Source organism: Aspergillus brunneoviolaceus, assembly GCF_003184695.1.
Source record: "Aspergillus brunneoviolaceus CBS 621.78 unplaced genomic scaffold BO95scaffold_65, whole genome shotgun sequence".
In the NCBI taxonomy this organism is placed as follows: Eukaryota; Fungi; Ascomycota; class Eurotiomycetes; order Eurotiales; family Aspergillaceae; genus Aspergillus; species Aspergillus brunneoviolaceus.
Window position 1 is genome coordinate 130,450 of NW_020290795.1, and position 20,435 is coordinate 150,884.

Below are 20,435 nucleotides of genomic sequence, written 5' to 3' on the forward strand. Positions count from 1 at the left end.
CTTCAACTTATTATGAAACCATTGTATTGAAGATAGTATTGAAATGGAAAGCAGAAGGAATGAATAAAGTATATTCAATCCTCTGCCTTTCGACTGGGAACTACAACACGCCTACCTGTTTTGACAGAGTGTTCACAAGCTTCCGCCAAAGAACTAATTTAGTCGTCAGTCGCAGCCTGAGCTGCCTGAGAAACATCGCCAGGATAGGGCTCATGATCCTTACCACACAGTCTACACGACCCCAAGGCCAACAAGGGTGAATAACCGTCTGGCCCGTCCCCTTGGGATACCGAGCTAACGAGCGGCCTTCCCAATCTTGTAGCTTCATCCTCCCTGGGTTCATGGCTCGAGCACCACTCAAGCTCCTTCGCATCATAGTCATTCCGCGGGACCACAGACAGCCACGCTTCAAAATACTTGTACCCGTCCTCAGCTGTGTTATCCTCATCCTCGTCGACGTCGACAGGTATCTGACTCGGGTCAACGACCCACGACTTCAGAGTCATGGCCCCATCCTGTGGTGAAGGAGAAGGCGCATCGTCCTCTGAAGAGGGCTGCTGCTGCTGCTGCATCATGTCTGCAGGCACAATATATTCAGAGATTCTAAAGCGCCCGTAACGGACTTCAGAGCTATCTTGGTTTCGCATGATTGTCTCGTTGTTCAGGTCACCTAAAAGATGGCCATCTTTCTTCTTTGGCTATTAGCAGGATCTTGCTGGAAGGCTAGAAGGGTAGTGTGTGTTGATCGGAAACCGACGTGAGAACCAGGCTGTTCGCGGTCAATTAATAGATTGCGGAGGAGATGTGTCCAGGTCAATTAAGAGTAGTGCTTTGTTTGGCTCTTTGTTCTCTAGCAGCTTTTACTTTGTTGGTGATTCTTTGCCCATAGACTGATATCTTCGATCTGCACTGTTCAATTATGCCCATTATATTGTTCACGACCTTTGTAATCCTAGACTTCATTGAGCTCGGCAGCTTCCACTTTGTGTGTCCCAATAAACACAAAGTAAATCCTTCGGCATCCATGGAACAAAGCCCGCGCGACCCAGCCCTTCACCGGATCTTACTCCAACCTCCAACCACTAGACTAGCTTAGCCCCGAGGGCAGCCAAATTGTCAATCGATGTGAGCGTGGTTTGAATCTTCGTGAGCAAATATTATGTATATTGAGAATGATACAAGAAAGTATAATCTGAAACCGGATTGGGCACCCCCTTCAGCACAGCGATGTCGGCGACCTGTCCGACGTTCGCCTGAGAGACGGAGTGTAGCCCGTATTCCCGCGCCAAAAGTCGTATAGTTACAATGAAGGGGAGTGTCTCCCGTCCGAGATACAAGCAAGATCAAGCATATCGCGACAGAGGGGTGAAATGTAAAACACAAATATTTCCAACCTGACTGAGCTCAGACAAGCAAGGGGTATCAATGTGGCCAGAGCGGACAGCAAAATAAGCGCAAGAACGAACCCACCGACCATCCCGTCGGTCTTCCCCTTCCCAATTCCCCTCCTCTTTCTCCGGCTTCCCCTTCTCCCCTTTCCCCCCAAAAAAACAAGCCCCCTCTCTTCCTATTCGTGACCAAGATCGATCACAATTGACGACCGAGCACCTCCTATCACAAAGGACGGATCACCAGGTCGTCACTAGGAAGGCTGGCAGCCGAAGCTCGCCGCTCCCGCCAATCCCGCACCAGCTCTTCGCGGACTACCCTACACCAGGACAGCAGAGCGGTGTCGAACTGCTTCCAAGCCTCGTCGCTATTGCCCTGTACCACCCCCATCACGTCGATCTCCAGCTTAGTTTCCCATCGTAGCTCAGCCGCCTTGATCCAGAATCGCAGGTTCTCTGCCATGCGATATGGCTTCCCGACATCCTGATGGTACGTCTTGATGTCGAAGACCGGCCGCTTGGAATTTTTGATCGCGAAATTATGGGCCCGCACCAGGTCTCGGCCGTCACGCAGACGCTCCAGCATGGCAGGCGGCGGTGAGTTATCCTCCGGAGCGGTCCATGCGGGCAGCTGCGCGTCGGCGCCGATCAGGCTACGCAGGAACAACGTCTCCCGGTCCCGCTCCTTGCCTGTCCATTCCCCTTCCGTCCAGATCCATGCAGCTCGCTCTTTGGCTTCGAATGATTCCAGCTGAGCTTCCCGCGCCAGCATGTCACGTACGTTTCCCATCCAGCCTATAATGGCGGTACGCTCGTCCTCGCGAAGCCCGTCGGCAAAGTTCCGAGCGGCCCATCGCTTCATCACCTCGAGCACACTGAAGAGCTCCTTTCGGATCTCCCGCTTGTCCTTGATTGATGCCAGTCGCTCAGGACGCTCATGTGCGGTGTAGTAGATCTTCGCAGCCCGAATGGCTAAGGTGACAGCATCCAGGACACGCATGCCCTGGATCTCCTGCCATGTCTGAGGTACTGCCTCCGGAGGAGGCTGTGGTGTTGAGTCATCTTCGCTGTCGCCGGGTTCGTTGGATGAGAAACTGATGCGGGGCGGAATCATTTCCGCCGGTGGATCCTTCTGGGTGTCGAGGGAATTGATCGCGCGGTCGGCCTTCTCCATCGCCTCCATCAGGTCTTTCCGCAGCGCCTTTAGTTTCGGTGGGGACGGGATGTGGTGCGTCTTGATACTGTACGTGCTCACGGTGGGTGGAAGCATCACCTCGACGTCCTCATCCATCTCGGACCCATCGTCCTCAAAGCCGGAATCGCGGGGATCGATGCTTTCTTCCTCCGTAGGGCTCACCGTCAACTCCTCGATGAACCGGGCATTGGGGGTCAGCAGCAGCCTGGGAAGCTCTTCTGGATCCTTCTTCTTTTTCTTGTATGCACGGGCCTGACCGCCCTTCCCATCCAGCAAGCCTGTCCGCGCAAAGTAGTATTGCAGATGCGCGATGCTACCCAGGCTCATCACACTCTCTCGGTTCTTGGCTGAATCTGCGAATTCGGCTCCTTGGGTGCGGATGTAGCCCCGTCGCTTGGAGGCGGTCGAAATCGACGACCTGGCATCGGCAGAGGTAGCAGACGAGGCCGAGAGCGAGGAGAGAGACGAAAAGGTCCGGTCTGGCGATGGACAGGAAGAGATGGCCGGCGTTGCTGGAACCGATGGAGAGGGAGAACCGGCGCGGGCAGGGGAGGTGATGGATTCGGGGTCGATAGAGTCATCCATGGCTGCGCACGTTATCCTTGTTGGCTCGTTCACTGGTGACGGTCGCAGGTCTGCAAAAGATAGATCGTATTGGGGGCACGGCGGCGCGTTCGAGAGGACACAGATCCGGTATGAGGCGAGTTATACCTCTCACACTAGAGAGCAAAGGACAGGTGTACGTCGGGTGATGGGGAATTATGGAAATGACGCGAAAGGATCGAGAATAGGGACAAGGCGTAGGTTTGAGACGCGAGAGTTGAGTGATTAATTAGAGATGGTCAACCGATCATCGGGGCAAGATTGAATTTGGGAAGTTCGAAAGGGGGGGCGTTTTTTTCCCACTAAAAGGGGAAGCGGGTCGATAGCCCAGGGTGATTATCACACACGTCTGCATTGATAATGCACCACCGGTATTAATAGAAGTGTCATTTCTTTCTTGTGCATCCGTCTTTTCGGGTGACCGTGTGGACAAGCGAGCCCCTGAGGTCATTTAGAGCCGGATTGCCGGAATGGCTGGTGCCCTCCAAGGCTACTACCCCATGATCGATGGCTGATGCTCATCGAACATGCGCCGTGTGGATATTGCACTGGATTCAAGCCTCTCTGTCTCCTGTTGAATTGGTTCTGTGGTTGAGTAACTGCCACTTTGCCTTTTCAGGTCTAGCGTCCCCCGTGCCTGAAAAGCCCCGCATCCAGACTTTTGAGTCCTTTTGACGCGAACCCCCTTACGGCTTACTCTACTCTTACTCAGTCGATTCTTCTCTGCTCAGCTGCACCCTGCACGTCACTTCCACGCACAAGCCTCGGTTGAGCCCGTTCGGTCAGAAGCAACATGATTCACAGTCAATTCGTCTATTGAAATTTGAGGAGAGATGCCATTATTTACAACATAATAGTACAGTGCCCATTGGCCCGCTGCTTATCGAAAACCAACTTCCCCCCACGGCAGAGAGCAACCAGCACCGTCCACCCATCTATACATGAAACAAAAATTCCTCCAGGGAATGATTAGTTAGCCCGTGGTGACAACTGCCCCGGTCCAGCCGGCGTGACACCAGATGTTCCTTTTAGATCACTTCCTCCCGCTCCCAACCAGTGGCCTTGAGATTGTCAATGCCCTTGTTCGGATGGGGCTTGGATGGATCCTTGTACTTGGCTGCGTACGGGTTCGGGTCTGTCGCGTGGTCGAGGTTGCCTAGGGTGTGGTTCACCTCCCGGTGCTTGGCCTCGTCGGCGCGCACATAGAGCAACAGGTCCCGCATCGTCCGCTGTCCTTCCGGCATCTTCCAGTACTGCACCGCGATCTCGGGCGCCTCCAATTTCTCCCAGTGGGGTAGCTTGCCGTGCTCGATGTCTTGGATCGCGCGGGTGTACGTGATCACGGCCTCCTCCTCGAGATACCCCACGAATCGGTGGCAGATGCGCGGCGACATGAGGTAGGACAGGAAGAAGCCGTTGAAGAAGACTCCCTGGGCGCCGAGCACCATGAGTCGCATGAACCAGCCCGGTTCCGCGAGCTTGAGGAAGGTCAGGAGATGCATCCGCTCGTTGTATGCTTCCTCCAAAAGGGTTTCGATCCTATTGCAGAAGAGTGGTTAGTTGGTGTTCTTGATACATCTATGGTTTGCAGGCGGGAAGCAACGGCGGAGAACCTACCATCCATTGTCTCTCTTCATGCGCCGCAGGCTTCGCAGGTGTCGTAACATGCCGCCCACCATACCGGGCACACCAGCCACACTTTCCAGGAAGACAAACCGTCTCAACCACGCTTGCTCGGTCATCTGGAATCTGGCCTCGTGTTCCTTGCCCGCAGGAGGGTGGCGGTAACCCGTCACGAAGTCCATGCCCCATCGCAGCACCCGCACGGTACCGAGTGCGATCCAATCGGCCCAATCTTTCGCGTCGCGATGCGCAACCGTGACTTGGTTCATCTGCTCTTCCGAGTAACTGTGGCAAAAATCAGCATCCTAGCGCCAATTCGCAAGACGAACGATCGAACGGAACGTACACCGGATGGACCCAGGCGGTCTCCACTTCTTTGACATGGGGAGCCTTCGGTGGCGGGAAGAACTCCTTGATCTTATCCTGCTTCTGTGTCGTCGAGATGAACCGCTTGTTGTACGTGGGCTGGTGATAGTTGTTGCCCAGGGTCGAGCTGCCACACCGGAGCCCGGTCATGATGATGACACTCGGGTTGCTTCGCATGGTGAAGCGAAGGCTTGCCTTCGGGATGGCCACCCTAAGGGGCGCCGTGGCTGCCATGGAATTCATCGTCGTATGCGATCAGTGATTTGTATGTAGCGTTGATGTTTGGAGTGCTGTTGTATTTGTTGTATGAGAAAGCCTTCGAGTGAGTGCTTTAAAGTGCGTGATAGAGAAGTCTGTAAATCAAAGTGATTCTGATTTGATTATGTACTGAGAATGCCACAACCCCCCTTGACCGGTACCTATTTATATAACATCTTGAAAAACTCAAATACACAGAAAGAAAAATTCACTTGTACCTGAACCTACTGAGTACCAAGTATGACTCCCCCCAACCCGGCGGTTCAGGTCCAGTACCTTACCTGGGGGACTGACCGAATCTGTTCTCGGCAGAAATCGGAGTGGCGCCCCGGAATTGTACGCAGCGGGACGGCGACGGAGGGGCCGCCCTGCGAAAAGTCACGCGGACAAAGCAAAGAAAAAAGAGAACCACATCCTTTGCGCAGTTTAGTAATGCTCTCAAACTTGCTCAGCCACTGGGTCGGGTTGGACTATGCTGTTGTAGTAGGTAAGTTATGCGATATGATCTCATCTGGGAGCCTCAAAAGGTATGCCATGCCAGGTGCAGTGGATGTTCTTCGCATCCTACAGGAATCATTCCCTGTTGCTGGTTATACGAACGATACTTTAGTATACTTGTCTCTGGATCAGGCCACTTCTCGTTGAAGTTGACGGAATATATCTCTGCAAGGTTTCCGCGCTCATTATTGCTATGTACTCTGCAAAAGCGTATTTTTATTCTGCGTGTGGATTGCTTAGAATCAATGTCTCAATAGAAATAGACTCACTTGGGTATAGTATACTCTAATCACTAGCGCGTACAGATCCCGGTCCGGTCAGTGGCACTGGCAGCTTTTGCCCTGCACCAGAACTAGAGGTGGGGTCCGCTGGTGGATGTACTGTCCGTAAAGAACCATGAAATGGTGGAAGAGTTCATAGGGGTCTAGAATCTTACTCATTACAGACGATCCATCCCTGCATTGCCCGTCTGACTACTCCGTACCCTGTCAAACTATGATCTCTAAGGAGGGAGGAGAAAGGAAGCACAAACAAAGAACCTAGAAGTAGTTAACTATCGCTCCCTGCACAGTAAAAGCCACCACGCAGGCCACCCCCCTCTTTCCTTCACACTAGGAAGGTACGTAAAGAGTCCTTCTTTGTTAGTCAAAACCAATCTCGTATACGCCCACAAGAATAGGTACAGTACTCAGGACGGGGCATCTTTCATGACCGGTGAGAAAAGACAGGCATCAGCCCCCTCCCCCCCAGATGACCTGAAATGAGATATCTCGGGAGGGTGAAAGGGCGCGGCGGGATTCGACGAATTCGGCGTCCACCGGAAGGCGAATTCAACTCGGCGCTGGGATATGGCCGAGGGGGTTTGGAAATTTCTTGGTCGGGTTTCGAACGGCATTTGATGGGATCTGGCGGCCCAGGATCGGCGATCCTATCTGTCGTTCCGGTGAAACCCCAGGATATCCCGTTGGTTTGGTACAGTAGCCTAGTCGATCGCTCATGTACTACTGTTCGGTTTGTTAGTATGTGAAGGTTCTTCGCCACTGATTGGTTTGTTGAGTAACCGGCTTCTACTATACATATACAACAACCTGAATACAACTTGATCAACGTCGATATCGTGTATCCAGAGACCAATTTAGCATCTTGTTTGAACAGAGTCGGACTGAAAGGATTTGCGCAGGGACGCTCTCGTATTGCGCTGACGCTGACATAGGGGGATGAATCTTGGAGGGTTGATGGCTCAGCATTCTCGGGTGAAGCCGGGATGCCGTGTCTGAGTCTGGGTGAGTCAGGCATACCTACCGAACATAACTCGGGATTGAGTCGGGGGACTTGTTGGCAATAACCTTATCTTCGTGTCCGGGGCTGCGACGTCATGATCCTTTTGTCTGCTTCGGATTGAGGTGAGAATTTGTTGTTCTAATTTTGTTGGAGTGCTACGTAGCTTCCAAAGTTTGCTTTTCCATGATCTCTATCTATACTTCAAGACAACACCAATCGAAAAGGGCGCCCTTACGAATAGGACATCCCATGCAGCACAATGCTTTTACAAAGTTAGTCACATTGTATGCTATCTTTTATCCAGCACCCAGCACTGTTACTCTCTCATTTATTACGATCGCGTGCGTTTTTCCTTCTACACGTACACGCAAGCGCAGACACGCGACTACCATGGCATGCACGTGCCCTATACACAGCCCGACTTACTCAATGTTCGCAAACCCCGACTCCGACGTCTTGTAGCATGAGAATTTCTCTTCGCCGTCCTTCACACCAACCTCCTTCTGCTCCAGTTTGACAACATGTGCTAGACGGGGTCCATTGTTGAGGTCCTTGAGCAGCTTCTGCACTGATTCAGCGGGTCCTTGAGCTTCCCCTTCGACCTACAAGTGCTCAGCGTTAGCAATATTGCAGGCCGAACGAGTATGGCGTCAAGGCAATCCCAGGGGAGGATATGCCCGGGAGTACGAACCCTTCCGCAGTGCGTGTTCTTCACCCAGCCCCTCAAGCCGTACTCGGTGGCGCGCTTCTGCGTGAAGTCTCTGTAGGTGCAGAGAGGTTTGGTTAGCTAGCGGTTCAACTGTGCGGGGGACCGGGTCTAGTAGTTGAAGTGGTGGCGTACCTAAACCCCACTCCTGCATAATCCGCGGATATTAGCTTATGCTCGATCATATCATGTGGTAGCTTGTCATAGGAGAGCAGGCATTCCTAGTGCTGAATAGAGGCATACCTTGCACTGTTCCAGATACTTTGAATGCGATCTATCCATGTCAGTGACTGCAGATTAGATATGAAGTTTGGATGACGTAGTGCGGTCATAAGAGGTCCGATCGTCTTCCAAGAGAGTGGATTGGGGGGGTGACATACTCGCTGCGATGACATATTGATAGATGAGTAAAATTCTCATTCAAGCATGTAGTATGAGTTAAACAGGAATACTTGTTGTTGTATGTCTGTCTTTCAATCTATATCTTGTCTGTACCTTAGCTTCATCATGCGTCGCCGATGTGGTTAGTCAGCCACGGATGTCGCCGCGGGCCCGCCTTGATACCGCTTTCCTGGACTGGAAAGGTCCTGTTGCGGCGGGGGAGCAAGCAGCCAGTCAGCATTAATGTTTTATGCTCTGCACCTTCAGGAAATACATTCTATTCATTGCATTAACGTAGGCTTTACATGGGTGTCGAAGTGTATAAGACTAAGGTATGATACAGTCTGACTGAACTTTAGAAATAGGTTTTCATACAGTCGCACCAGCTTTATACACAATTCATCATGGCTTAGGACATGAAAACCGGCGGATCAGTTGCAGCAGTCGGCCACGCTCCGCTCCGCCCCTGAACCAAAAATGGACCCGGGCGATCGATCCCCCAGAGTTCCGGTTCCTCCTGCTTAACTCTCCGCACTGTGTCCACCACCTTTCTCTACCCATCTACCCACCCACTCCGTCCACTTTCCGAGGGGTTCGTCACTCCTCACGAGATGCTGGTGCCAGAATGATTCTCTCACTGCTCGCCTGGCTTCGGCGATTATACTCCCTCGACACCCTCGACACTCGTTTCACGGCTTCTGCGACCACTCCCGCCAAAGTCGCCGCGGCTGACGCGCGACCTGCCTCTACCAAAGATCCCCGTTCTGCTGCCATTGCCCGCAATGCCTCACCTTCGAGGTGGAACACTTTGGAATTCTATATCTACTATATCGTTTTCTTGATCGCGGTGCCATTGATGTTCACGACTGTCATTGGGGTATCACAAGGTCCATCTCCTCTTGTGCACGTGTGAGGGCCAGATGCTGATTGTTCCGGCAGAGAGTCATCCCACTTATGCCACATACTCTTCCTTACTCGAGGACGGTTGGATACCCGGTCGCAAAGTTGTACGTTACTGTCGTTTCAATCATTTTCGTATGGAGCTAACATTGCCTGGATGCTTAGGACAACTCCGATGCCCAGTACTCCGGTTTCCGAGAGAACGTTCCTTACCTCCTCATCCTCTTAGTCGGCCATCCAATCCTTCGCCGAGCCTACAATCGATATGTCAGTCCAGCCAGCCCAGGCCTGGGCTCTGCAAAAGCCTCCCCGGCCGTTGCAGCTGGAGATGCCCGCCTCAAGCAACGGATCAGTTTTGATTATTACTTCGCCTTTGTCTTCATCATTGCGCTTCACGGCGTTTCCGCTTTCAAGGTTCTCACGATCCTTTACATCAACTACCGAATCGCCAAATCGATGCCTAGAGAATACATTCCCGCAGCAACCTGGACGTTCAACATTGCAACCCTGTTCGCCAATGAGCTCTGTGCCGGGTATCCGCTCGAGCGCTTAGCTTCCTTCCTGATACCTGCTTTCGATGCTACCAAGGAAGTGCCCGCCCTGGTGCTTTGGGCTCGTTCTTTTGATGATTTTGGGGGTATCATCCCCCGTTGGGAGATTCTGTTCAACATCACGGTGCTCCGTCTGATCAGCTTCAACATGGACTACTACTGGAGCCTAGACTACCCCGCCGCGAGCCCCGTTGAAGTAAGTCCATGTTCTCTGTATGAAGAACTCCTTCTGACCGCCATAAGAAGAAGCAACTCGATCCAGCAGCACTCTCAGAGCGGGACAGGGTCAGTATCCCGGCTGAGCTGTCCGCTTTTAACGGTCGTTACTATGTCGCCTACGTGCTTTACGCACCTCTCTACCTGACAGGACCCATCCTGACCTTCAATGACTACATCTCCCAACAAAGATACGCCCCGCCATCACTCACTACCGCAAGAACAACCCTCTATGGAATCCGCTTCTTCCTCACCTTACTCGCGATGGAGCTGATCCTCCACTATATCTACGCTGTCGCTATCTCCAAAGCCTCGCCCGACTGGTCGCTGTACACAGCCGGCCAACTCAGCATGCTCGCCTACTTCAACCTACACATCATCTGGCTCAAGCTCCTGATCCCATGGCGCTTCTTCCGCTTCTGGGCCCTGGTGGACGGCATCGACCCGCCGGAGAACATGATCCGCTGCGTCTCCAACAATTACTCCGCGCTGGCGTTCTGGCGCGCCTGGCACCGCTCCTTCAACCGGTGGATCGTCCGCTACCTCTACGTCCCGCTGGGCGGTGGCAGCGGCGCCCGTAGCAGCAGCCGCGACTCCTCCTCGTCGGGGATGTTCGGCAAGGGCCGCAAGATCTTCAACACCCTCATCGTGTTCACCTTCGTCGCGCTCTGGCACGACATCAACCTGCGCCTGCTCATGTGGGGCTGGCTCATCACGTTGTTCGTGCTGCCCGAGGTCATCGGCGGCCTGCTCTTCCCCGCCAGTCGCTGGCGCTCGCGGCCCACCGCCTACCGCGTGATCACCGGCGTCGGGGCCGTGGCCAACGTGCTGATGATGATGGTCGCCAACCTCGTCGGCTTTGCTCTGGGGATCGACGGGCTCAAGGGCCTGGTGGCGTCGATCCTGGGCTCCTGGGCCGGCATTGTGTATATCATCACGGCGTGCGGTGCGCTGTTCGTCGGGATCCAGGTGATGTTCGAGATTCGGGAGGAGGAAGCCCGCGCGGGCATCAACCTGAAATGTTGATCCCCGCCGCTGCTGTTTGGTTATTGTATCTATCTATCTATCTCATGTAGTACATCACCTATATGTGTCCGACTTCAATCGAGTAAACCCCCAATTCCAGACCGGGCTTTCTCGTTGTTCTCATGTTTCATTATATCTCGACTTGGGTGGTAGTGTACAAATACACATATAAAAAAGAACCAGCATGGTATATTGTAAACACAGGCATAGTAATAATGTCCAGTGGACTGGTTTCCAAAAAAAACGCCCTCAAAAAACCAAAATGCACCCACCCTCCGCCTAAAATTCCCTTCACACTTCCCACATTTTGACTCCTTCCATGAGGTGGAGTAACCCGCCCCCCCCCCCCCCCTCTCCTCCAAAGATCAAAAGAAAGCCCCACACCTCGAATCCTCATGCACCTTATAGCACGCCAGCCCGCACGTCCGGGCGTGGCAATTCTTGCACCGGATCTTGCCCCAGTACCCGCACATGCAGCAGAAGTGCCGCTGCGAGCGGCGGGGCGCGATCGGCGAGCCCGCGCGGGCCGCGTGGTACGTCAGCGGCGGCTCGGCCAGCAGGGCCTGCATGATGCGCTCGGAGGGGGCGGCGGGGAGGTACGAGCGGAGGAGCGGGTTGGAGTCGTGTTCGGAGCGGATGAGCGTTGTGGTGTTTGGTTCTTCGGGGGCATTTTCTTCCGGCTTCGGGGTGGGGTGGTCGTGGTCGTGGTCGGTTGTGGTAGCCGGGGAACCGGTGGTGGTTTCGGGGACGGGGACGGGGACGGGGGTTGTTGCTGGGTGGGTTGAGGCGTGGGAGGAGGGGGGTTGTGGCTGCGGTTGTGCTTGGGAAGGGGGTATGGAGGGTTGTTTCTTCGTGCCGCGGTGGTGGTGGTCGCCTCGAGAGGAGACCGGGGTGGAGCTGCGGCGGAGGGAGGACGGGGTCGTGGCTGCTGTGCTGGGTTTCGTGATTCGGTGGATCGAGCCTCTGTGTCCTGTTGCACTACCGCCACCGGCGGCTGCTGCTGCTGCTGCTGAGGAGGAGGAGGGGGGGTTTGTTGCGCTGGTGTTTCCTGGCGTGGCGGCGGCGGTGCTGGCTTGAGCGGCTTCTTCGTCGTCGAGGTAGTTGCGGAAGGTCTTTTGGGATTGGAGGATGCGGCGGACGTTGGAGGTTACCTTCGTGCGGGTTCCTGATCATGGTTTAAGTAAGTTTTTAGTTGTTCAGGACTGTGGTCTGAGAGGGGGTTTTGCTTTGCGGATTGTGAACGAGATGTCTGAGTCTTGCTGTTTGCGGTGCAGCGCACAGCGAACTGCTCCGCTGTGGTGTTCAACAAGGGAGGAAGGGGAGACGTACCTCGTGGGGCAGCAGGCTCTTTCTGTCTCACGGGTATCTGGATCTGTACATCGCGATGGTTCTCGCGGTCAAGTTCGGCCAGATGTCGGATGATCGCGTTGGTCTGTCGGGAAGAGAGATCTGTCCGGCCTGGGTCCCGGATGCCGCGTTTACGACCGATGGTGGGCGTGATGGCTGCTTTGGCGGGGTCGAAGCCTCGATCCGGGACGTAGGTCCAGCCCGGACTGACGTGGGTTGTCGACCCGGGAAGAAGTTCAACGCGATACATCGTGCCTCGTGTGGTGGGTTGTTGAATTTCTGCGATGGCGCATGCACGATAATCGGGGAGAAATCGCGGCGATAAGAGCGAGAATACAAAATGAGGACTGGCAGAAAAAGGCTGCGAGAGCTCTTGTTTGATGGGTTTGCACTGCAGGTCTATCCGATGACGCCGACAGTCTGTCTCGCCTCCCCAAGTCCAACGCGTCGTCGCTGAGAGTATGGTACAGTAAAGTACGGAGGACATCGGCATGTCTTTGGAAGCGACTTCATTTCACATTGCACATCCCTTCTGATGTAGAACCTACTCGCATGCGTAGATCTGGCATACACCTTCACAATGCAATACAGTCTTTTATTGACTGGGTTTTTACAATGCTCATACCCCGTAGAAACTGCATTTCAGATGGAAAAAAAAGGACCAAAAATGATATGCTAAGACCCGTGGCGAGGAACTCCTGCAGAAGCATGTTGAAAGCAAACAGACCCTTGATAACTGAAGAGAAGAAATAGACGACAGGAAAATGCAATGCTAGGTTATTTTTTCTTCAGTTGGTCGACCTTGGTTTCTAGCTCGTCGATATAAGTCTGCAGCTTCTGGGTAGCTGTTTGGAGAGCCTGGGAGCCACATCAGCAAAAAGGAAAGTCACAAGGCAAGTCGCAGCGAGAAACGTACGTAGATATCTTCGGTTAGCATCTCGTTGGAGATTCTGTACTCAGCCAATATGTAGTAATAGACGACAACGCCGGCGGCAACCGAGCCGGAGAGGAATCCGAAGATTCTGTGATCAAGAGAATTGTCAGTCCAGCCGAAAGACGGAAGTTGGTCACTAAGAAGGTGATGTTGATATGGGATGAATGCAGTACCCTCCACGGAATGCGCCCACGGGCTTCTTAGCAGGCAGCGCAGTAGCTGCCTCCTTCATTAAGGGTGAGGCTGCGAAGCTCCGCGTCGGAATGAAGACCGGCTTGGTTGCGACGGCGCGCCATGCAGGCGATAACACTCTTCGTGTTGCACTCATGGTCCTGAATTTGAGGAGAATCTTGGAAATAAGTCAGTCAGAAGCATCGCAGAGCTGGTCACAACTACAAAGTGACTATCCGAGGTCTTACGTGGTATAAGTAGAAGTGGATGTGGAAGGTGGAAGTATGAGTACGTAGATGTTTTGGGGGGGGGGTGTGGGTGGATGCGGAGGAAGAAGCTTGGGTGGAGAGAGTGACGTTGTTGGCCAGCCAGTTGGGCCGAGGGTGTTACGAAGTGTACGAAGTACTAACCTAGTTATTGCTAACCTAAACTACGGGCCTAAGAACAGACACCTCCAATTACTCTATAGTATTTAGTGCCCACCCAACTCAACTGCCGATTTCCAAGCTGCCTTGCGAATTTCTGCGTATTATCTTTTCCGCTTCTCCAGAATGTTCCATCATGGAATCCAAGCCACCTCATCTATTCACTAATGCTACTTTAATCCGTGGGGCATACGGAACATGCGGATCGATGCCGCCGACGCCCTGACGCCTGGAACTTAATGCTGGAAATGCCGCTTCTATCCCTCACCACAGGCATGCGCGCTGTACGTGCACATTGCCAGTCACGCTAGTTCGCATTGTAATAGACAAGCAAAAATAATCATGATACACAGGCAGCACGCGAACAACTCAGGAATCCTAGTTGGCTATGGTGCTTTCATTAAAGATATCCGCCAACAGATCATTGACACACGCATTCAACTGTGGTTGGCCCATGCTGTAGGTACTTTCAAATGCATGAATGCTGAGCTGGTCGAAAAATGGCCGAAGCACCCGATCGACAATCTCATCCTTTGCTGTCTCACGGATCCAGTCCGCAGTTAGGCTCGGTTGTCTCGCTCCTTGGCTGAGGTTGGTCGTTTCTCCTGCCCCATCATTCGATGTAAGCCCACGCATACCCAAGCTCTGCGAGACCTCATCCGCGAGGGCCATCGGCTCGAAGCCGTCCGGAGGGTAGATGGCGTCTATGGTGTCGGTAACATAAAGCCACTCCAGAAGTTGGAAGTCGTCTGGTGCAAGTACAAGTAGCGTGTCTAACAGTTTGCATGCCTGCAGCAAGGCATATGAGTTGTATACATCTTGTTGCTGGCCCAGAGGTACGGCTGATATAGCCTCTTGGAGTTCAGCATTGATGAGCGGCCAGAATGTGGACAACGCCGTCGCAGAGCTCTTGAGTGCGAGAGCACGTAGAACCATAAAGATCTCAGCCCGAGTGGTTGAAGATGGAGAGGAAGTACTAGTCGCCCCAAGGAGGTCTTCCAACTTCTGCAAAAGGGCGGGTAGCTCTCCAATATAGTAATCATTGTTAGCAGACAAAACGAGGAGACTGATGCGGCGGAGGTTTAGTTGCGCTTTGCGGTCAGCTTCAAGGCGGGCAGCAGAGGCCCCAACACCGAACATAATACCTGCTGTACTTGGTGGCGGGAGGCGAGACAGCATCTCAGACAAGCGATCTTTATCTGCGAGCACCCACTGTCGCAGTAGACTCAGCCATCCCTCCCGAACCAAGTCCATCTGCATCCCGAAGAATCTAGTATCGTTAAATGCGTCGGCTATATCCTTCTTCCATACTTTAGCAGCAGATGGTACTTTAGCTATGTGCTGAAACAGGGTCATGAAATTACGGTTGAGGTTGTTCGGGAAGAGTCGCGAGCGAAAGAGAGGTCCGATCACATTCGTTGAGATACCGGCTACTGCGGAAGTGATTCGGTCGGAGTCTCCGAGTGTGATTGTGAATGCAGGCATGGATGCCGCAAGGATGCTAAGCATATCGTCGGGCCCAATATTCGGTGAGGGCGAATTGTCATAGTCGATAGAGCCGCGGCTAAGGGAAGACTCTTGAGCAATACCCATCGGCTTGCTCGTCCAGATTGCGGTGAGAAGGCGAAGCAAGACGTCCTATCATATGTCAGTAGGTCGCAATGAGTTTGATTGTCATTGATTATCGCGTACCCCGAGTTCTTTCCTCATCCGTCGATCTTCCCCAAAGCTGGTGTTCTCCAGTTTCGCTCCAAGGATCGCTGCAAATTCTACCAGTCGTGGAAGGATCTGACGATGTGGGAATGGGTTGCTGAGCACATCGCGAAGGAATGTCGTGCAATCGGCCCAGATTTCATTAAGCGCATCGTCATCCAGCGACCTCGCATATGCCACCAGGAAGCCCGCCAATTCAGACTCGGTCAGGCTTGCAGTCAGTGTCGATTTGCGGCTCGGCTCCAATGCCGCCGGATTGGTTCTTGTATAAATAGAATTGAACACAGCCGGGATAGCGATCTTCGGTCTAGATCCGTCCAGAGTGTGAAGCAGGCTCATAATCAAAGGCGAGGTCTCGCTGTCAGATTTTGTCCACATCTCCACAGCTGTCTCTAGACATTCGAGTGCCTCTGCGTTAAACAAATTTTCGAGAATGCGACGCGATCTGTTCCTCATACGCAGAGACGTGTACTGGAATGAAGCTATCGATTCAGCGTCTTGCGGCAGCGTACTTCGCTCTACGGCACCCCACGACCATATGGTAAAGCAGAGCCTCACGGCATCTTGGAAGCAGAGTAGGACAGTAAGCCGATTGTTCGCTGCGGCCGAACGCGTGTGGTTCGATTCGGATGAGAATACCCCTGAAACCATGTTGCCAAAGAATCCATGATTCTGGTCAGGACTCTTGACAGCAGGAGTATAGGTCTCCTCTACTAGCAACCGCTCGTGGGCGGTAGCAATGCAGGTCTCGAGAGCGCTGAGAAGAGCAATGGTGGCGTACTCGGATCGATCATCAGGCCATCCTTCTGTACGCTTGAATGCGAGTTGCAAACTCGCATAGCAAAGTTGGATCTCTTTACAGAGCGATTCGACAAGCATGAGTAGTATTTGAAAGATTGACCCCGCGTACAGTGGGAGTACTTCGCAAAGGAGGACAGTCCACTTGTCCACAATCCCCCTTGAACTCTTAGAACCAATGCCTTTGAGAAGGCATTCGAGAAGTTTTTGAGGTGGCTGAGGGAGGGCAGACAGCGCAGATACCTTCTCTGGTTTGTCGCTTGTGAAGGACAAGATAGAGGGACTTGTCAAGCGCTCACGAGAGCTTGCTCGGTGGTGCTTCGGCCGTGGAGGGGGCGGTGGCAGATACGCTTGCGCAAATCGGACCTTCAACGCCGCTAGAAGGGTATCTATTAGGTCTCCTTGGATTGAATCATTCGCGCCATAATCCAGGGCACGAGAGAGCCTATCAACCAGGAACGAGTCAATTCCAGACTCAATCACCTCTTCAGCTCCTGGACCGAGAAGGAGCTGTCGCATGACTAGTAATGATGTTTGTTGCAGTCTAACTGTCTCCAGGTCATAAGTACCTGTGGCTGTCTGCTCGCTGATCAATTTTAGGCTGACTTGGTAGATGATGGTATGAAGGCTCTGAAGCTCGGCGCTGTCTGTGCAATTGTTAGTCAAGTGTGTTTTCAGTAGGACCAGTCCCATCATACCTTCAGATGCATGGACATCCTTACGCTTGTCAACTTGAGATAGCGTCTGAGTGAGGAGAGTGACCCAGCCATTATGATCAAGTGTAGATATGAGATTGGAGATGGTCCGCAGCAGATAGTCGCATTCCTTGTAGTCATCTGGGGACAAAACCTGATCGTCGCTTTCCCGTTCACCACGATTTGACCCCTGGAAGAGACGATCCAACCGCGAGACTAGTATACGAAAGACCCTGTGGTTTGTGAGCAATTTATATGACGATGAAACATCTTCGAAGATGTAGGAATAATCCCTTCGGGACAAATTATGCCTTGGCAGGCTAGAGGGCAAAGATCCTACTTACTTGTGCATAGCCGGCAGGTCTTGAAGCCACCGTTGGACAGCTCGAGAATTTTCGTTCGAGGGCTGAGCGAGCAAGTCTAAGACGATGAAAAGCGGGCGTTCAAGCATCGAAGCTTGGTAAACCTTTACTGACTCGATAGAGGTATACAAGCGCTTTGGCGGCAGCTCATAGTTGCCTTGATGACTGTGGTTCCACAGGACAAAATATCTTCCAAGTTGCTCGCCTGACAGCCCTTCAAAAGGCACTGTAGACGATGAACCAACCATGAGGGATGTAATGGCTGCCTCAACTAGGTGATCCGACCAAGAGACGGTGTGTAATTGCCACAAGCAACGAACAGCCTCCACATGGAACTTTGGGCTCATCGGGGATAGAAATTGCCACAGTTGTCCCACAAGCGCGAGAATGACGTCTGACACATCTTCGTAGCTAATATAGTATCCTGTAGTATTGATGAGGTACAGATTCGTTACTGCGGACGCGATTGACGAGATGGTCGAGAAGCAGGCCGTGGATTTCTCAACTTGGTCGGCGCGAACACGATCGCTTAATGCGAGATACAAGCGCCGGTCGCGCAATATACGTGTTCGGGGGAGCTTTTTCAGTAATATGATGAGCAGGTTGACCCGATCGTGCAATTGCGTGGTGTCCCCTTGTTTATCAAAGGCTGTTATGGCTTGCTCGTAGGCATTTCGAATGATGAGCTCACCCAGCTGTCTTGGGACGAAAGGGACAGGCTGTGGGTCTAAGCTGGTCTTGCTTTGATTGTAAAATGTATGAATCACATTCAATATGTCCGACCCGGTCATATCAGCATTGGTTTTGTCAGGTGCATCGGACTTTCTTGTGAACGACCTCTCGATCAGTAAGCCCGTCAAAGAATCCATGACCTTCGATAGCCCCGCTGAGACAAGCTGCAGCTGCTCTAGTGTCGCTGCGGAGTTACTTAATGAAGACAGCTCCCTCATCTTCACAATGGTGGATAGGGTCAACAGAGGAATGTGAACCGCAATCATGTCTTCTTCTCGAACATTGAAGTTCTCTAGAATGAAGTAAGCGAGCCCCAGGTTGCTTACTATGTCGTCGATCTTTGAAGTGAAAGCTTGATGCTTCCAATCTATAAGACGGAGGAGTTCGGAGAAAATGACGCCGCTTTCGACGCCGTCGAAGAATGAGCTGGCGCTGCGGAAGACCTCCTCGAAGTGGTTCTTGGAAGCTTTCTGCCCAAACGCTTGCACGCTTCGGATTATCGGTAAGAAGATCTCTGGTATGATGTATCCACCGACCTCCCATCTGTCCAACAACGATAGCGAGATGCGGAATGGCTTCGTCTTCTCTGCCGGTATGGTCGTGTCATGCTCAATCATCCGCAAGAGGCCTTGGACTAGTGGCGTCAGCCCGAATTTGCTGAAGTACTCCGAAGGCGAGAGCTCTTTGCGGTCGCTTGCGAATTGGGTTGCGCCTTCAGATATAGAATTGCGGGCTTCAAATGACGGTCGGTCGTTGGAAGACTCGGGCCCAAGGAGCCAAGCCCAGAGTCTTCGGTTCAGGCTCATGTCTCGCCTGGCAACGACTCCTACAGCTGCTGCGATGAGTCGCTGAAGATCGTCCTCTGTGATCTTTGATTGCAGAACCGGCGAACTGAGCGGCAAGTGGGTGACCAGTAAATCTAGGAAGTTCCGCTGGACGAGAACCTGCTCGTCGGCGAGACCGGTCGCAAAACAGCGTATGAGAAGCCCGGGTTCGGGCACGATAATCGATTCTGCTGCAGCTAACATGCCCTGGTGAATGTCCATGGAGTCATTCGACTCGTCCTTGGAAGGCCGGCGGTCTGTGTTCCCTAGTTTAGGCAAGTAGCGGCCCAGGTAGGCGAGGACACCAGCACGTCGGCTGGGACTGGTGACCGAGGCCAGAAAAAGACACTGCCAGAAATAATGGCCTCCCGGGCTCGTCAATCCCTCAGCTTTATGCTTCTCCAGGGCGCTAGCAATGTCGCGGAATTTATTGATCAGTCGCAGTGTAGGTTCGAAGTCGTCGCTCGTCTCTTCCTCTAGTCCCGGTAGTAGAGCCAGTATGATGGCCTTCAAGGCAGGTCGAATCGCCCATGGTTCCAGATTGCATATATGTGTCTCCACCAGCGTCAGAAACAGGGGTCGAACAGTGAGAGATGCGAAGGTAAGAGTGGGCGCAATGCCAGGCATATACAATGGTAAGTCATGCGATAGACCCTCCGGCTAGCCGACAGTATTGCCAATTAGCGACATCACTTTGGCTCCGTCATTAAGCGGGACAAACCTTGATCAAAGCAAAGATATACGAGTATACCTCCAACGCCTTCTGGTGAACACCCGATGGTAACGAAGGGTTGAGGCATTGCGCAAGCCGTTTGGCAACGAGCGCCTTATGAGGAACAATAGGAATATCCGCGGGGTGCGATTGCAGCGCCTATGAAGGTACCATCAGCATTGTTTCCTTGCGTGCCTCAGAGATCGTGTGATCGTACTTTCAGAAGTCGGCTCAAGAAGGAGATGTAATCTGCCCACTCCTGCAAAGCGGTATCGAACAACGACAAGGCTCGCTCGACAGTCGACGCATAACGGCGGTAATTCTTGTCTTTTCGTAAGGGCTCTAAGATATCTCATGTCCATTAGACTCTGTGGCTGCATGACTGTAGTACCAGCAAAGGGCCAGCAGTGCGCGAATCAATTACCGACCTTCCTTCCCCCGTAGTCGGGAGCGCGTAAGAGAGCTTTCGGAGCTTGCGGGGGAGTGAGACCTCGGGAACGAGCTCGGATCGAGGCTCATTGTGCGATGGTCGGATAGTAGATGATCTCCTGGGCAGGTATTTGTCGATCGCAGTTCGTCATGATTTGTTGTAGAACATCAGGACTAGTAGCATGTGGACTCTGGCTGGTGGAATAGTTGGCGTCTTCTTCCAATTCCCAGGCCAGCAGGCGGACATGTTTCCGTTTATCTGGCGTCGGTCGCCCGCCTTTCGGTAGCTCCGCCGGGTCGA

At 52.9% G+C, this 20,435-nt stretch overlaps 8 protein-coding genes across 8 annotated transcripts; 1 reads left to right on the plus strand and 7 right to left on the minus strand.

The window, feature by feature from the left end:
- Positions 1-1,510: 1,510 nt before the first annotated feature.
- Positions 1,511-3,640, minus strand: BO95DRAFT_445998 (uncharacterized protein). The gene has a single exon (XM_025587273.1). It carries the CDS (start codon positions 3,166-3,168, stop codon positions 1,615-1,617), a length of 1,554 nt encoding a protein of 517 aa, XP_025438957.1. The 5' UTR covers positions 3,169-3,640; the 3' UTR covers positions 1,511-1,614.
- A 345-nt stretch (positions 3,641-3,985) lies between these two features.
- On the minus strand, positions 3,986-5,546 carry BO95DRAFT_396281 (alternative oxidase). The gene is made up of 3 exons (XM_025583744.1): positions 5,156-5,546; positions 4,804-5,094; positions 3,986-4,725 (listed from the first exon to the last, which is right to left on the minus strand). The coding sequence occupies exons 1-3, from the start codon at positions 5,416-5,418 to the stop codon at positions 4,215-4,217; spliced, it is 1,065 nt and encodes a 354-aa protein (XP_025438958.1). The 5' UTR covers positions 5,419-5,546; the 3' UTR covers positions 3,986-4,214.
- Positions 5,547-6,364: 818 nt separating this feature from the next.
- On the minus strand, positions 6,365-7,482 carry BO95DRAFT_235776 (uncharacterized protein). Its single transcript, XM_025581312.1, has 2 exons — positions 6,620-7,482; positions 6,365-6,564 (listed from the first exon to the last, which is right to left on the minus strand). The coding sequence occupies exon 1, from the start codon at positions 7,225-7,227 to the stop codon at positions 6,637-6,639; it is 591 nt and encodes a 196-aa protein (XP_025438959.1). The 5' UTR covers positions 7,228-7,482; the 3' UTR covers positions 6,365-6,564; positions 6,620-6,636.
- Positions 7,329-8,313, minus strand: BO95DRAFT_517151 (acylphosphatase; the record flags this gene model as incomplete). Its single annotated transcript, XM_025591879.1, has 6 exons — positions 7,329-7,474; positions 7,639-7,814; positions 7,904-7,973; positions 8,054-8,066; positions 8,162-8,192; positions 8,299-8,313. 6 exons carry the CDS (start codon positions 8,311-8,313, stop codon positions 7,444-7,446), a joined length of 336 nt encoding a protein of 111 aa, XP_025438960.1. The 3' UTR covers positions 7,329-7,443.
- A 527-nt stretch (positions 8,314-8,840) lies between these two features.
- Positions 8,841-11,141, plus strand: BO95DRAFT_484748 (putative glycerol:H+ symporter (Gup1)). Its single transcript, XM_025590368.1, has 4 exons — positions 8,841-9,186; positions 9,239-9,306; positions 9,365-9,946; positions 9,994-11,141. The coding sequence occupies exons 1-4, from the start codon at positions 8,925-8,927 to the stop codon at positions 10,990-10,992; spliced, it is 1,911 nt and encodes a 636-aa protein (XP_025438961.1). The 5' UTR covers positions 8,841-8,924; the 3' UTR covers positions 10,993-11,141.
- Positions 11,142-11,357: 216 nt separating this feature from the next.
- Positions 11,358-12,637, minus strand: BO95DRAFT_420676 (putative HIT finger domain protein; the record flags this gene model as incomplete). The annotated part of the gene is made up of 3 exons (XM_025584538.1): positions 12,322-12,637; positions 11,880-12,157; positions 11,358-11,672 (listed from the first exon to the last, which is right to left on the minus strand). Exons 1-3 carry the CDS (start codon positions 12,587-12,589, stop codon positions 11,358-11,360), a joined length of 861 nt encoding a protein of 286 aa, XP_025438962.1. The 5' UTR covers positions 12,590-12,637.
- Positions 12,638-12,832: 195 nt separating this feature from the next.
- On the minus strand, positions 12,833-13,610 carry BO95DRAFT_420681 (uncharacterized protein). The gene is made up of 3 exons (XM_025584539.1): positions 13,447-13,610; positions 13,256-13,361; positions 12,833-13,197 (listed from the first exon to the last, which is right to left on the minus strand). Exons 1-3 carry the CDS (start codon positions 13,599-13,601, stop codon positions 13,117-13,119), a joined length of 342 nt encoding a protein of 113 aa, XP_025438963.1. The 5' UTR covers positions 13,602-13,610; the 3' UTR covers positions 12,833-13,116.
- A 406-nt stretch (positions 13,611-14,016) lies between these two features.
- On the minus strand, positions 14,017-20,356 carry BO95DRAFT_517155 (cellular morphogenesis regulator DopA). Its single transcript, XM_025591880.1, has 7 exons — positions 20,134-20,356; positions 19,923-20,047; positions 19,715-19,864; positions 17,420-19,653; positions 17,079-17,308; positions 15,562-17,027; positions 14,017-15,507 (listed from the first exon to the last, which is right to left on the minus strand). The coding sequence occupies exons 1-7, from the start codon at positions 20,222-20,224 to the stop codon at positions 14,248-14,250; spliced, it is 5,556 nt and encodes a 1,851-aa protein (XP_025438964.1). The 5' UTR covers positions 20,225-20,356; the 3' UTR covers positions 14,017-14,247.
- Positions 20,357-20,435: the final 79 nt, after the last annotated feature.

Bases quoted from the DNA above. Each gene is read 5' to 3' on its own strand.
- BO95DRAFT_484748 (XM_025590368.1), top strand. From the start codon at position 8,925: ATGATTCTCTCACTGCTCGCCTGGCTTCGGCGATTATACTCCCTCGAC. The intron at 9,187-9,238 runs GTCCATCTCCTC...TTGTTCCGGCAG, and splicing joins TGTCATTGGGGTATCACAAG to AGAGTCATCCCACTTATGCC. The intron at 9,947-9,993 runs GTAAGTCCATGT...GACCGCCATAAG, and splicing joins CCGCCGCGAGCCCCGTTGAA to AAGAAGCAACTCGATCCAGC.
- BO95DRAFT_235776 (XM_025581312.1), bottom strand. From the start codon at position 7,227: ATGCCTGACTCACCCAGACTCAGACACGGCATCCCGGCTTCACCCGAG.
- BO95DRAFT_445998 (XM_025587273.1), bottom strand. From the start codon at position 3,168: ATGGATGACTCTATCGACCCCGAATCCATCACCTCCCCTGCCCGCGCC.
- BO95DRAFT_420681 (XM_025584539.1), bottom strand. From the start codon at position 13,601: ATGAGTGCAACACGAAGAGTGTTATCGCCTGCATGGCGCGCCGTCGCA. The intron at 13,362-13,446 runs GTACTGCATTCA...TCTTGATCACAG, and splicing joins GTGGGCGCATTCCGTGGAGG to AATCTTCGGATTCCTCTCCG. The intron at 13,198-13,255 runs GTACGTTTCTCG...TGTGGCTCCCAG, and splicing joins TGCTAACCGAAGATATCTAC to GCTCTCCAAACAGCTACCCA.
- BO95DRAFT_396281 (XM_025583744.1), bottom strand. From the start codon at position 5,418: ATGAATTCCATGGCAGCCACGGCGCCCCTTAGGGTGGCCATCCCGAAG. The intron at 5,095-5,155 runs GTACGTTCCGTT...TTTTTGCCACAG, and splicing joins ACCGCCTGGGTCCATCCGGT to TTACTCGGAAGAGCAGATGA. The intron at 4,726-4,803 runs GTAGGTTCTCCG...CTTCTGCAATAG, and splicing joins ATGAAGAGAGACAATGGATG to GATCGAAACCCTTTTGGAGG.
- BO95DRAFT_517155 (XM_025591880.1), bottom strand. From the start codon at position 20,224: ATGAGCCTCGATCCGAGCTCGTTCCCGAGGTCTCACTCCCCCGCAAGC. The intron at 17,028-17,078 runs GTATGATGGGAC...ACAATTGCACAG, and splicing joins GGATGTCCATGCATCTGAAG to ACAGCGCCGAGCTTCAGAGC. The intron at 15,508-15,561 runs GTACGCGATAAT...GACATATGATAG, and splicing joins GGATGAGGAAAGAACTCGGG to GACGTCTTGCTTCGCCTTCT.